Source organism: Cnephaeus nilssonii, assembly GCF_951640355.1.
Source record: "Cnephaeus nilssonii genome assembly, chromosome: 15".
Classification (NCBI taxonomy): Eukaryota; Metazoa; Chordata; class Mammalia; order Chiroptera; family Vespertilionidae; genus Cnephaeus; species Cnephaeus nilssonii.
This window is the reverse complement of record NC_137086.1, coordinates 45170279-45182883: the sequence shown is the minus strand read 5'-3', so window position 1 is coordinate 45182883 and position 12605 is coordinate 45170279. Positions and strand designations below refer to the sequence as shown.

The 12605-nt window shown below is 50.8% G+C and overlaps 2 protein-coding genes across 3 annotated transcripts; both read left to right on the top strand.

The window, feature by feature from the left end:
* Positions 1 to 5: 5 nt before the first annotated feature.
* Positions 6 to 3060, top strand: AUP1 (AUP1 lipid droplet regulating VLDL assembly factor). 2 transcript variants are annotated; one of them, XM_079791978.1, is made up of 12 exons: positions 6 to 194; positions 275 to 412; positions 491 to 641; positions 833 to 1017; positions 1274 to 1346; positions 1440 to 1513; positions 1729 to 1795; positions 1897 to 1999; positions 2127 to 2246; positions 2356 to 2471; positions 2657 to 2775; positions 2885 to 3060. In XM_079791978.1, exons 1-12 carry the CDS (start codon positions 145 to 147, stop codon positions 2919 to 2921), a joined length of 1233 nt encoding a protein of 410 aa, XP_079648104.1. In that variant the 5' UTR covers positions 6 to 144; the 3' UTR covers positions 2922 to 3060. The 2 variants fall into 2 exon arrangements, with proteins under 2 accessions (XP_079648104.1, XP_079648105.1); XM_079791979.1 differs by lacking the exon at positions 2885 to 3060 and having other exon boundaries at positions 2595 to 2731.
* DQX1 (DEAQ-box RNA dependent ATPase 1) lies at positions 2932 to 12544 on the top strand. Its single transcript, XM_079791976.1, has 13 exons — positions 2932 to 2992; positions 3515 to 3583; positions 4354 to 4606; positions 4858 to 5051; positions 5655 to 6039; positions 6385 to 6618; positions 6707 to 6806; positions 6909 to 7067; positions 7149 to 7340; positions 9131 to 9250; positions 9419 to 9609; positions 9907 to 10097; positions 10316 to 12544. Exons 3-13 carry the CDS (start codon positions 4370 to 4372, stop codon positions 10470 to 10472), a joined length of 2160 nt encoding a protein of 719 aa, XP_079648102.1. The 5' UTR covers positions 2932 to 2992; positions 3515 to 3583; positions 4354 to 4369; the 3' UTR covers positions 10473 to 12544.
* Positions 12545 to 12605: the final 61 nt, after the last annotated feature.

The following is a 12605-nucleotide window of genomic DNA, read 5'->3' as shown; positions in this document are numbered from 1 at the left end:
CCCTTCCGGGGCGCAGGAGGATTTCGGGTCCCGGCACCCAGGGCCTACGCCCGGAGACTCCGCCTTCCCAGGAGCCCCTGCGGCGGGTCGCGAAGATGGCGGCGGCGGCGGCGGCGGCGGCCGGACACCCCTAAAGCAACCGCGATGGAGCCTCCCCAGGCGCCGGGGCCGGAGCGACTCTTTGACTCGCACCGGTAAGAACGCCTGAGGGGAGACACCGGCGCCCGCACTCACCCGGCCCTCGGCGCCCGATCATCCCGCCTCTCGCCCCCAGGCTCCCGGGTGACGGCTTCCTGCTCCTCGCGCTGCTGCTCTACGCGCCCGTCGGGTTCTGCCTCCTCGTCCTGCGCCTCTTCCTTGGGATCCACGTCTTCCTAGTCAGCTGCGCGCTGCCGGACAGCGTCCTTCGCAGGTTCCGACCCGGGCGCTCGGGGAGGGTCTGGGCCGGGTTCGACCCGAGCAGTGCCGTCACGATCGCCTGCGTCCGCAGGTTCGTGGTGCGGACCATGTGTGCCGTGCTGGGGCTCGTGGCCCGGCAGGAGGACTCGGGACTCCGGGATCACCGCGTCAGGGTCCTCGTTTCCAACCACGTGACACCTTTCGATCACAACATAGTCAACCTGCTCACCAGTTGTAGCACCGTGAGTGGGGGCGAAGCCAGAACTCTAGGGCCGTTCCCTGGGGCCCAGCTCGTGGCTACCCTCTGCCCGCCCGGTTTCGCCTTGGAGACCACGAGATACTGAGCCGTACCCCAAACCCCGTTTCTACCCCCCATTTGTCAGTTTTGTCACTTTACAGCATTCTTCTTGCTTTCTCTCTTCCCTGTTCCCAGCCTCTACTCAATAGTCCCCCCAGCTTTGTGTGCTGGTCTCGGGGCTTCATGGAGATGGATGGGCGGGGGGAGTTGGTGGAGTCACTCAAGAGATTCTGTGCTTCCACGAGGCTTCCCCCAACCCCTCTGCTGCTATTCCCCGAGGAAGAGGCCACCAATGGCCGGGAGGGGCTCCTGCGCTTCAGGTGGGTGAGCACAGGTATTGGCCTCCAAATGCCTTGGTAGTCAAGCTTGAGGGCCCTTAGGTTTTCACAACCTTCTTCAGCCCCAACCCCCTCCATTCTTAGTTCATTTCCTTTCTGTCCACTTTTGGCTCTTACCCCTGAGTCCCTGTAGTCCCCATTTATCTACTTGGGCAGTTTGACAGTTTCCTGTGTTAAGTCAGGTATGAGCTGCTGACCGGGCTGGCTGGAATCCCCTTCTATTCTCTCTTCCTTCTAGTTCCTGGCCATTTTCTATCCAGGATGTGGTACAGCCTCTTACTCTTCGAGTCCAGAGACCCCTAGTCTCTGTGGTGAGTGCATGTTGGATAGGGAATCTTTGGGGCTTGGGGAGAGTTTCCCACTCCTGGCCCTGACTTAGATCTTACTTCATGCCTTCCTCTCAGACGGTGTCAGATGCCTCCTGGGTGTCAGAACTGTTGTGGTCACTTTTTGTCCCTTTCACGGTGTATCAAGTAAGGTATTGTCCTCATTTTTTGGTGGCTGGGAAAAGTTCACCTCAAGGTCAAGAAAGTAGTGGCCTCTGCCCTGTCCATTTGCAGATCTTTTAATAGCAAGGTTCCACCACAGAGGCGATACAAAGTATTTACTCTCTCCCCACCCTCACCACCACTATCCCATGAAAAGAGGTATCAGCAGCTGCCCCCCAACATGGCCCTGGATTGTTTTTTGCAGGTGGCTCCGTCCTGTTCATCGCCAGCTGGGGGAGGGGAATGAGGAGTTTGCCCTCCGCGTACAGCAGGTGGTAGGGTACACAGGCAGGGTGGAGGTGGGGTCTTTCCTTAGGTAGAGAGGGAGGAAGGCTTGAGACCTTGACACTCCCAACCTTCCGATATTCCCTAGCTGGTGGCCAAAGAACTGGGCCAGACAGGGACACGACTCACTCCCGCAGACAAAGCAGAGCACATGAAGCGACAAAGACACCGCAGGTTGCACCCCCAGTCAGGTGTGTGGTCTCCGTACACCCAGCTTTTTGTTTTCCTTCAGCTTATTGTGATGTCCTCCCTGTTCCTGTGCTAGTCTTTCCTTCCTCCTCGTCTCCACTCACCATATTTTGGATTTCTTTTTTGCAGCCCAGTCTTCTTTTCCTCCCTCCCCTGGCCCTTCTCCTGATGTGCAGCTGGCAACTCTGGCTCAGAGAGTCAAGGAGGTGTTACCCCATGTGCCACTGGGCGTCATCCAGAGAGACCTCGGTATGGGAAAGGGTAGCCACACACAGGAAGACACAGAGGAAAAGTGGGTGATGAGGGGGAAAGGTGAGCAGGGAAACAGGCCCCTTCTCCTCTCTTCCCTTCTCCCCAGCCAGGACTGGATGTGTAGACTTGACCATCACCAATTTACTTGAGGGAGCTGTAGCTTTCATACCTGAAGACATCACTGAGGGCACCCAGGCCCTTCCCACAGCCTCTGCCCCCAAGGTGAGACCCAGGAAATGGTCAGATCCAAGACCTGGGGTGGGATGGGGCAGTCTACATACTCCCTTCCCTGGTGTCTCTTTTTTGATCCTGAGACCCTAGCACAGTGCCTCTCTTGCAAAGTAGGCATTCGATGCAGGTTTAATGATGATGACTTCGCAAGCCCTCTGACATTGTGATCACCTCAGTTCCCCAGCTCTGGCCCGGTGACCCCTCAGCCCACAGCCCTAACATTTGCCAAGTCCTCCTGGGCCCGGCAAGAAAGCCTACAGGAGCGCAAGCAAGCACTATATGAATATGCAAGAAGGTGAGGGGCTTAGAGAATAATGGGTAGGAAGGGGCAGGTTGAAGAAGGGAGCTAATTATGGAGTTAATATGGCAAAGCCCACCCGATGTCTCCCCCCTATGTCCCACAGGAGATTCACAGAAAGACAGGCCCAGGAGGCTGACTGAGCACAGATGGCACCCAGAGCCGCAGGACGGAGACTGGGGGAAGCCCTCACCCAACTCAACAGGCCGGATGGGTGGGTGGTAGAAAGGGAGAGATGGGGCTTCCCGCCAGTATCACATTAAATTCAGGGTTTTCACTCAAGGTCTCTGTTGCCTCTCTGGGTCTAAAAAGCCCCCTGAACAGGTTCCTTTTTCCTCGTTTGGGTGGAATGGGGATGAGGTCCTCTTTAGGTTTGTGGGGGGTGGTCAGAATCCAACTGTCTGAAATCGCCTCCTCATGTCAAGAAATGAATGATATTAAGGAAGTGTAACTGAACTGAAGACCCAACAGCAACTGAACATAGCTAGGATGTTCAGCCCAGGTTTGTGAAGAAATGGCTGCAAAACTACAAGTCCCAAGATGCCTTTCACAGAACATGGTGTTTTATAGAGTTCATACACGCTCAGTGTGATGGCTGGAGCCTGTTCTCCATAGGCTCCTGACTAGGTTAAATAAGGCGGAGCAAATGGCTCCACCCCAAAAGTGTCTAGAATTGTATTTGAGCCAAGCCCCAGGGTGGAGCCGGAACTGACCTTTGTACTTCATGCTGGTCAAGGTTGGTGGTAACTGGCTGTGTGGTTCTGGAACTGGCTGCCGTCCTGACACGTCTCAGAGCTGCAAGCAGGTTTGATTCCAGGATCCTTGTGGCCTTACTCCCCTCCTTTTATTCTTTATCCTTTTCCCTCGGGGTCCTTCCCATAGGTCTCACATAAGTCCTACTGCCCCTGAGGACTCCTGTGTTAGTCACAGGATTTTTACTACCTGCTACAGGATAACCCATTTCTGATAGTCCTTTATTTAGAGACGTAAGTCTCCACTATTTCCTGGCAGCCAAGAAGTGCTGGGAAGGCCCTGGCTGGGAGGTTCAGTTGGTTGGAGCATTACCCTGTATACCTCCATATACGGGTAGGTGGAGGGTTCAATTCCTGGTCAGGGTACATATCTAGATTGCAGGTTCGATCCACCCAGTTGTGGTGCATATGGGAGGCAACTGACGGATCTCTCTCCCTTTCCCAACCCCTCCCCCCCGCCAGCCCCAATCAATAAACATCCTCAGGTGAGGATTAAAAACAGCCCTGGCAGGTGTCTCATTGGTTAGAGCGAGGGCCCTGGGCACCAAAGAACCTCGGGTTTGATTCCTGATCAAAGGCACCTGGGTTGCAAATTCAACAGCCAATCAATATGGCTCTCACATCAATGTTTCTCAAAAAATCAGTGGAAAAAATATCCTCAGGTGAGGATTACAAAATAAAAAATCCACAAGTGATGATTTTTTTTTTTAAAGTGCTTGGAAGGATGGACCTCAGTGCATTACCAGCTGAGGGTAACCGGTTGGGGATCGGGGCTGAGGTGCAAAGGTGGTATGAGGCTTAATGACTGCCCTGCCTTCCGTAGGTACTGCCGGTGAGCTATGGCCTCTCTGCTCCTTGGCCTGACAGAAGAGTCTGGCCTGAGCCCTGGGGAGTCTGAACTGGCTGTGAACCCCTTTGACGGGCTTCCCTTCTCCTCCCACTACTACGAACTGCTTGAGCAGCGCCGAGCCTTGCCCATCTGGGCTGCTCGCTTTACCTTCTTGGAGGAGTTGGAGAGTAGCCCCAGTGGAGTGGTGATTGTGTCTGGAGAGCCTGGCTCTGGCAAGAGCACCCAGGTGGGGGTAGATTCTGGGAGAGACAAGGTGTGTGTGTGGGGGGGAGCCCTAGAGAATTGGCCCTTCCCTGGGCAGAGGGGGATTGGACTGCCAGGGGTTATGGGGGAGGTAAGCAAAGAGAGTCAGGTTAAGCTGGCCCCTGGGTGGTAAAGGACCAGTGTATGCCCCAAATAAGGCCATAGCTCCCCTAGCCCTTCTCACTGAAGTCCTGTGTCTTGCTGACGGGTTGTCCTTCCTTACCCCTGTCCCAGATCCCTCAGTGGTGTGCAGAGTTTGCACTGGCCAGGGGATTCCAGGAAAGCCGGGTAACTGTCACTCAGCCCTACCCGCTGGCAGCCCTGAGCCTGGCCCTGCAGGTTGCTGATGAGATGGACCTGACCCTGGGTCATGAGGTTGGATACAGCATCCCCCAGGAGGATTGCACTGGGCCCCAAACCCTGCTCAGGTGAGGCTTCCTGCGGGCCTGATTCAAATCTAATTCCCCTCATAATAGGAACAAGCCCAGCCCTCTGACACCTCACCATAACCTCTCAGCCCAGCTCACCCTTTAAAGCATGCATTATAGCCCTGGCTGGTTTGGCTCAGCGGATAGAGCGCATGCCTGGGGACTGAAGGGTCCCAGGTTCAATTCTAGTCAAGGGCACATGCCCAGGTGTGGGTTTGATCCCCAGTGGGGGGCGTGCAGGAGGCAGCCAATCCATGATTCTCTCTCATCATTGATGTTTCTCTCTCTCCCTTCCTCTCTGAAGTCAATAAAAATATTTTTTTTAAAAAATAAAGCATGCATTATGCATTGCTGAATTAGGTTCTTTAATCCTAGCCTGGACCTCACATTCGTCCTTACCCTCATTACAAAAGTCTTACTTTCCCAGCTGGGGTACAGCTTCTGAACAAAGTGTCACCAGTCAGTAAGGTCACTGTTAAGGAATTCAGTCACAGTCTTTTTCTGACCTTAACTATCAAAATCTAGGCTCCCTGGGTAGAAGCTCCCCTGAACTGGGGCTGGCCAATATCCACACTGACTCCTGCCCACTGCCAATGTCAACAGGTTTTGCTGGGACAGGCTGCTTCTTCAGGAGGTGGCCTCGACCCGGGGCACTGGAGCCTGGGATGTGCTGGTACTGGACGAGGCTCAAGAGCGGTCAGTGGCCTCAGACTTACTCCAGGGGCTGCTGCGAGATGCCAGGCTGGGAAACCTCCCAGGCGACCCCAAAGTGGTTGTGGTCACTGACCCAGCCCTTGAACCTAAGCTCCAAGCCTTCTGGGGCAATCCTCCCATTGTACGTGTACCCAGAGGGCCTGGCAGGTGTCCCACTCCCATCTACAGGGACACTGTCCCTACTGATCGAGTGGAAGCTGCCTGCCAAGCTGTGCTTGAATTGTGTCGAAAGGAGGCTCCGGGAGACGTGCTAGTGTACCTGCCCAGCGAGGAGGTAAAAAAACGGGCTGCAAAAGGAGGTGCTCCTTGTGCCACCTTCCTGTCCTGGAGAAGGGAGCACTGCTTGTTGGGAACACGGGCATTGTAGTATTCACTCTCTGTTGGGGTCCTGGGGAAACACTCAAGGATTTCAGAGTAAAGATGTCTACTACCCTCTTTTTTATTCCATCAAATGCAGAGATTTGTGGTTCAATGAATTCCTGAAATTATAACACTCCCCAACTTTTATGAGTATGTGCATTTTTTCAGAGTGAAGGGCCATAGCTTTCATCAGTTTTTCAAAGAGGTCTGTGACCCAAAAAAGGTGAGAAGTGCCCTAACACCCCAACCCTCTCCTCAGGAAATTTCCCTGTGCTGTGAATCCTTGTCCAGGGAGGTAGGGACCTTGGCAATCCAAGGACCTCCACCACGGGTGCTGCCCCTTCACCCAGGCCATGGTCAAGCTGCTCAGGCTGTGTATGAAGACACAGACTCAGGTGCCCGAAAGATTGTGGTCACTCACTGGCTGGCTGACTTCTCCTTCTCCCTCCCTTCCATTCGACATGTCATTGACTCAGGACTGGAGCTTCGAAATGTGAGTGACAAAGATGAGGGTTTTGGAGGCTAAAGATAGAAATGGCCCACTCTAATCTGTCTTGACCTTGGTTGGCGGGCGGTGACAGGTGTACAATCCTCAGATCCGAGCAGAATCCCAAGTGTTGAGACCAATCAGCAAGTGTCAGGCAGAGGCAAGACAACTACGGGCAAGAGGGGCGCCTCCAGATAAGAGCCTTTGCCCGCCCTGACATGGCCCATGGAAGTCACTGACACGCAAGCCCCGAGAAATCTACAGTGGTCTTCTTTCCCAGGTCTTTTTCCCCTCAGGATCCTGCCTCTGCCTGTATCCTAAGTCCTTCCAAGAACTAGAAGCTCCCCCATTGCCCCAACCCAGGGTGTGTGAGGAAAATCTGAGCCCGCTGGTGTTACTGCTGAAGAGGAGACAGATTGCAGAGCCAGGGGAGTGTCACTTCCTGGACCGGCCTGGTGAGCACTCCTGCCCAAGTCCTGCTGTCTGACCGCAGGGCTCTGAGATCCTCTGCACTATGAGCCCTGTTTCCTCCCCAGCTCCAGAAGCCCTGATGCAGGCCCTGGAAGACTTAGACTACCTGGCAGCCCTGGATGACAACGGACACCTGTCAGACTTAGGTGTCATCCTATCAGAGTTCCCCCTGCCCCCCGAGTTGGCCAAAGCCCTGCTGGCTTCGTGCGAGTTTGAATGTGTGGATGAGATGCTCACCCTTGCTGCCATGCTCACTGGTATAACTCACCTCTCTCCCTGGCTCCTTTGGCTACTTCAGGCCTTCCCTTGGTGTTTTGGTGCTCCAAAGGCTAGCCCTTTCCCCCGAGCTCCAGTTTCCACCGCACGATGCCTGCAGAACCAGGTTTCATCAGTTATCCCTCTTCTGTCTCTTTAGCCTTTTTCTTCTGCTGGTTCTTCCTCTCACCATGCTCGAATCTCTTCTATCTCTTATTACTAAAACTCTTCACCCCTCTTCTTCAACCCTATACGCCTCTTCAGCTAGATGGTATAATCTCTACCCTATTCCAGCTAGTGTATTCCTCACCCACCACACTCCAGATCCAGGTCCACCACCACACTAAGACAGCTTTCAGCTCACCAGTGACCTCTTGAAGACCTAACCTAGTGAACACTTTTGAGCTCTCCTTCATGACCTTTTTTTATTTTTTTAATATATTTTTATTGATTTCAGAGAGAAAGGGAAAGAGAGAGAGAGAGAGAGAGAAACATCAATGATAGAGAATCATTGATCGGCTGCCTCCTGCACGCCCCCTACTCGGGACCGAGCCTGCAACCCGGGCATGTGCCCTTGACCGGAAGCGAACCTGGGACCCTTCCGACCCTAGGCCGACTCTATGCACTGAGCCAAACCGGCTAGGGCTCATTCATGACCTTTTGACACTTCAGAATGTTGGCCACTCCCACCTTGAAACTGCCCCACTAAACTTCTGTGACCACTCCTCATGGTTCTCATCCTACCTCCCTACTGTTCCCTTAATGTCTTACTTAGACGCTTCATCTTCTGCTCCTCCACTGTAAGTTGGACCTCAGGGTTTTGTATTCTTGCCATTTGTGTCTTCTCATTCCCTGAACTCTCTCAGCAAGTTCATCCACACCCATGCTCTGAAGGGATACCCTCACACTTAAAATATACAAACCTTGTATCTCCCTGTCAATGCCATTCTTCTGAATCTTAGATTTATATGTTTAACTCCTGATGGACATTTCTACCAGAACAGTCCACAGTACTTCAAGCCAGAACTAAACTTGAACACTTTCTTAAATGACCTTCTCACCACCACCACAAAATGATACCATCATCTCCGCAGCTCCATTACCATCATTTTAGACTAATCTTTCTCTGGTTTCTTTCATTTTTATCTCTTAAGTATTATTTTAATTAATCTGCTCTTCTCCATACTCACTGTCAGGTTCTGTCACTGCTCAGCTGGACTCCTTCAGTAGCCTCCTAATTAGTCATGTGAATTTTGAACTTCTTCAAACACAGGGACTCTCTTAAAAACTCTTCAACAGCTATTTTTTTTTAACCTTTTAGACAGACTGTAAACTCATTTACCCAGCACGTCCAGCCTCTCAGGACCTGGCCCATACCTACCTCCCCAGCTTTATCCCCTGTAACTCTGCCATGCACGCCATTCCATCCACCCATACTAGGCACTTGCAGTTCTCCAAACATGCCATGCTACTAACTTGCTGTGCCCACAGTCCAGAATCCTCTCTCCACCCCTTGCCACTGAGCTAATTCCTACTCAAACTTCAAATATTGGCCCACACAACTATCATGCTCATCAAGTTTGCTCACTTGTTTGTCTCTCCCACCAGACTCCTTGAGGACAGAGACTGTCTTTCATTTACCTTCAATGTCTAATAAAGTACATAGCGCTTAGAAGTTATCGATGTCTTTTGAATTAAGTTCCCAAAGTGACATTTCTGCCTTTTTACCATTCCACCTGTTCTGCTATCCTTTCTCATTCCCCCAAACATCCTTCCTCTCTCCTGCCTGCAGCTGCCCCTGGGTTTACCCGTCCTCCACTCTGTGCAGAGGAAGCTGCTTTACGCCGGGCCCTGGAGCATGCGGACGGTGACCACAGTTCTCTGATCCAGGTGTATGAAGCCTTTCTACAGAGTGAGTGGCCCACTCTGCATCGTCTTACAGAATCCCAGGTTTTCCACAAGTGGTGTGCAACCAGCGGACAGATCTCTATGCCAGGAAGAGGAGGCCCTTTGGACAAGGGTTTGGTTCTTTCGGGGGTCTTAAGGGCTTTAGTTGTAGCTGGTCCCTTTCTTCTCCTAGGTGGAGCAGACAAGGCTTGGTGCCAGGCTCGGGGTCTAAACTGGGCAGCACTGTGTCAAGCCCAGAAACTTCGAGGAGAACTCCTAGAACTTATGCAACGAATTGAACTTCCCTTGTCCCAACCAGCCTTTGGCTCTGAGAAGAATCGCAGAGACCTTCAGAAAGCACTGGTGTCTGGATACTTCCTTAAGGTTAGGGAAAAGAGTTGGAGTCATAAAAGGATTGGAAGTCAGAGAGACCAAAGATTGGTATGCCATCTCTGAAAATTGGGGTCCAGATGGCCATTCAGAAGACTCTATAGAACCACCACTAACTTCCTTTGGGGTACAAGGAGCTTTTGGTGTGGAGGAACTATAACATCTAGAGGAAATGCTTTACTTTTAATACTCTCACCACCCTTACTAATTCCTTCTCATCTCCCTTACCTTTTCCTACTGTCTGCCTCTTCTCTATAACTTATTCCTTCAATGTCTTTGCCTTTCATTGAGGTGGCCCGAGACACGGATGGGAGTGGAAATTACCTGCTCCTAACCCATAAGCATGTGGCCCAGCTCTCCCCATACTGCTGCTACCGAAGCCGCCGGGCTCCAGCCAGGCCCCCACCGTGGGTGCTTTACCACAGTTTCTCCATTTCCAAAGACAACTGCCTTTCCATTGTTTCTGAGATTCAACCACAGATGTGAGTCCCATGACACCCCTCCTACACTGCCCATTCCTCTTCCTGGGGCCAAAAATATGGCTGGGGAGTTAGAGAGCCTTAAGAAGAAGAGGGAATCATAGTGGTCTGTAGTAACATGATTTGAGAAGACAGGGTTTGTGGAAGGGATAGTAAGAAGTTTAAAAATACGCTTTATGAGAGAGTATATGAAATCATCTAATTATGACTCTCTGTGTCAGGCTGGTGGAGTTGGCCCCTCCATACTTCCTGAGTAACCTGCCGCCCAGTGAAAGCAGAGACTTCCTGAACCAGCTGAGGGAAGAAATGGCAGATTCTTCAACAGAGAGTGAATCCTCCTCCACCAAAGAGTTTGGAGATGCCTGTGCCCTGCAGTGACCTGCCTAAGGAATGGAGCAGAACTCATCTCATTGTATTGAGTCCTTCCTCACTCTGGCACCAAGGCAGCCAGCCAGATTTAAAAGCTGAAAGTTGCCCTGCGGGTGTGGCTCAGAGGTTGAGCATAGACCTATGAACCAGGAGGTCTAAGTTTGATTTCCAGTCAGGGTATGTGCCCGGGTTGCAGACTTGGTCCCCAGTAGGGGGCATGCAGGAGGGAGCCAATCAGTGATTCTCATCATTGATGTTTCTATCTCTCCCTCTCCCTTCCTCTCTGAAATCAATTAAAAAAATTTTAAAAATAAAATAAATCTTAAAAAAAAAAAAAAAAAAAAAAAAAAGCCGAGCCCTGGCTGGTTTTGCTCAGTGGATAGAGTGTCAGCCTGCAGACTGAAAGGTCCTAGGTTCGATTCCCATCAAGGGCATATGCCTGGGTTGTGGGCTTGGTCCCCAGTAGGGGGTGTGCAGGAGGTAGCCGGTCCATGTTTCTCTCTCATCATTGATGTTTCTATCTCTCCCTCTCCCTTCCTCTCTGAAATCAATTTAAAAAATATATATTTTTTAAAAAGCCGAAAGTTTAGGATCAAATATAAATCTTGGAATCTGAGTCTCAAGAATTGGTAGGCTGGGGCCATGGCCACATAGCTCAAGTGGTTAGAGTATCATCCTGATATGCCAAGTTTGTGGGTTTGATCCCTGGTCAGGGCACATACAAGAATCAACCAGTGAATGTACACACAAATAAGTGGAACAACAAATTGGTCTCTCTCTCTCCCTCTCTCTGTCTTAAATCAATAATACATTTTTTAAAAAACATTTTTAAAGAAGTGTTGGGCTGGGAGTAAAAGGAATCATGTTAGCCACAATCTACACAGGGTAGGACCCTTTCTTTAGCCTTCTTCTATTTATTGGAGAGGGACTGATGCCCCCATATCCTCAACTTAAGCTAAACCTATTCTTGTGCTTCCTTTTGAGCTACAAAAGTTCTTTTTCTATAGTGCCAAATTTGAGCTTGGTTCTGCAGCAGCATTTACAACCTGAGGTACTCTGGCTAGTATGGCTAAGCCTTTGAGCATCGACCCAGGAAACAAGAGGTTATTGGTTCAATTCCCAGTCAGGGTACATGCCCAGGTTGCAGGCTTGATCCTCCCCCAGTAGGGACCATGCAAGAGGCAGTTGATCAATGATGTTCTTCTGTCATTTATGTTTCTATCTATCCCTCTCCCTTCCTCTCTCTCTAAAAGTCCATAAAAACAAAGAGTTAAAGATGACACAATATCAAAGACTCAGGGCCAACTCCTCAAGCAATATCCCCTTGCCATGCTCCCACTTCCGGTCAAGACTTTGTGCTATGGCTGACCTAGCTGTCACTAATGCAGAACATGAGTAGTTTGACTACAGTTGGCCTCACCCTGCCTAAAGCTTACTTCCCTCTATTATACTGCTCCTTCCTCCAGGAAAGAATTGGGGTGCCATAGGAATCAGACAAAATCTTCTCTTTTGTCCTCATACAACTTAAATCCTGCTCCTTCTTAACCCTCAAGGCTATTGCAACTTTCCATCTAAAAGCTTCCCAGCAGCGCCTGGCCCACCTACAAGCTAAAGTCTTTAACAACTTCAGGGACATCATGCTTTCCTTTCTTTCCAGCTGGCTACTCCTTTCCCTTTCCTTCCCTTGGACCACTAACTTTGATGACCTCCATTACCTTGCACATTGTAAATGTGGTTGTAGAATTCGGAGGGAAAAAAAGACAATCCTTAGAACTCTGCCTTCTCTTAATAGTGTCCCCTTTTGGAGTTCCTGTCATCACTCTGTCTCTACTTCTATGTGGATGTCAACTGACTTCCCCCAAAGGCACTTGGTCAGAATTTATTCTTTCTAGGTCTAGCATTTAGTTTTTCCTGTAGAGTTCATCTTGGTCCTGTCTTCGCAATTTCTCCTTCATCATCCACAGCACCATTGATATCCTGATTCTCTACATTTCCAACCTTGGAGTTATCTGTGATTCTTCTTAGATCTAGCACTTCCTAATTATTTGCGAACTTCTGCTCATCCTAACTCCACTGGGTCCATTAACTTTGTCCCCTTCTTCCTCCTCTCTCCGCTCTGTCCCAATGGGATTAGTGTTCCTA

What these genes read in the sequence shown, in the direction of transcription:
- AUP1 (XM_079791978.1), top strand. Translation starts at nt 145, where the DNA reads ATGGAGCCTCCCCAGGCGCCGGGGCCGGAGCGACTCTTTGACTCGCAC. An exon ending in TGCTCACCAGTTGTAGCACC is followed by an intron (nt 642 to 832) that starts GTGAGTGGGGGC and finishes CCCTGTTCCCAG; the next exon opens with CCTCTACTCAATAGTCCCCC. An exon ending in TTCACGGTGTATCAAGTAAG is followed by an intron (nt 1,514 to 1,728) that starts GTATTGTCCTCA and finishes TGTTTTTTGCAG; the next exon opens with GTGGCTCCGTCCTGTTCATC.
- DQX1 (XM_079791976.1), top strand. Translation starts at nt 4,370, where the DNA reads ATGGCCTCTCTGCTCCTTGGCCTGACAGAAGAGTCTGGCCTGAGCCCT. An exon ending in GGGCCCCAAACCCTGCTCAG is followed by an intron (nt 5,052 to 5,654) that starts GTGAGGCTTCCT and finishes CAATGTCAACAG; the next exon opens with GTTTTGCTGGGACAGGCTGC. An exon ending in TCTGAGATTCAACCACAGAT is followed by an intron (nt 10,098 to 10,315) that starts GTGAGTCCCATG and finishes TCTCTGTGTCAG; the next exon opens with GCTGGTGGAGTTGGCCCCTC.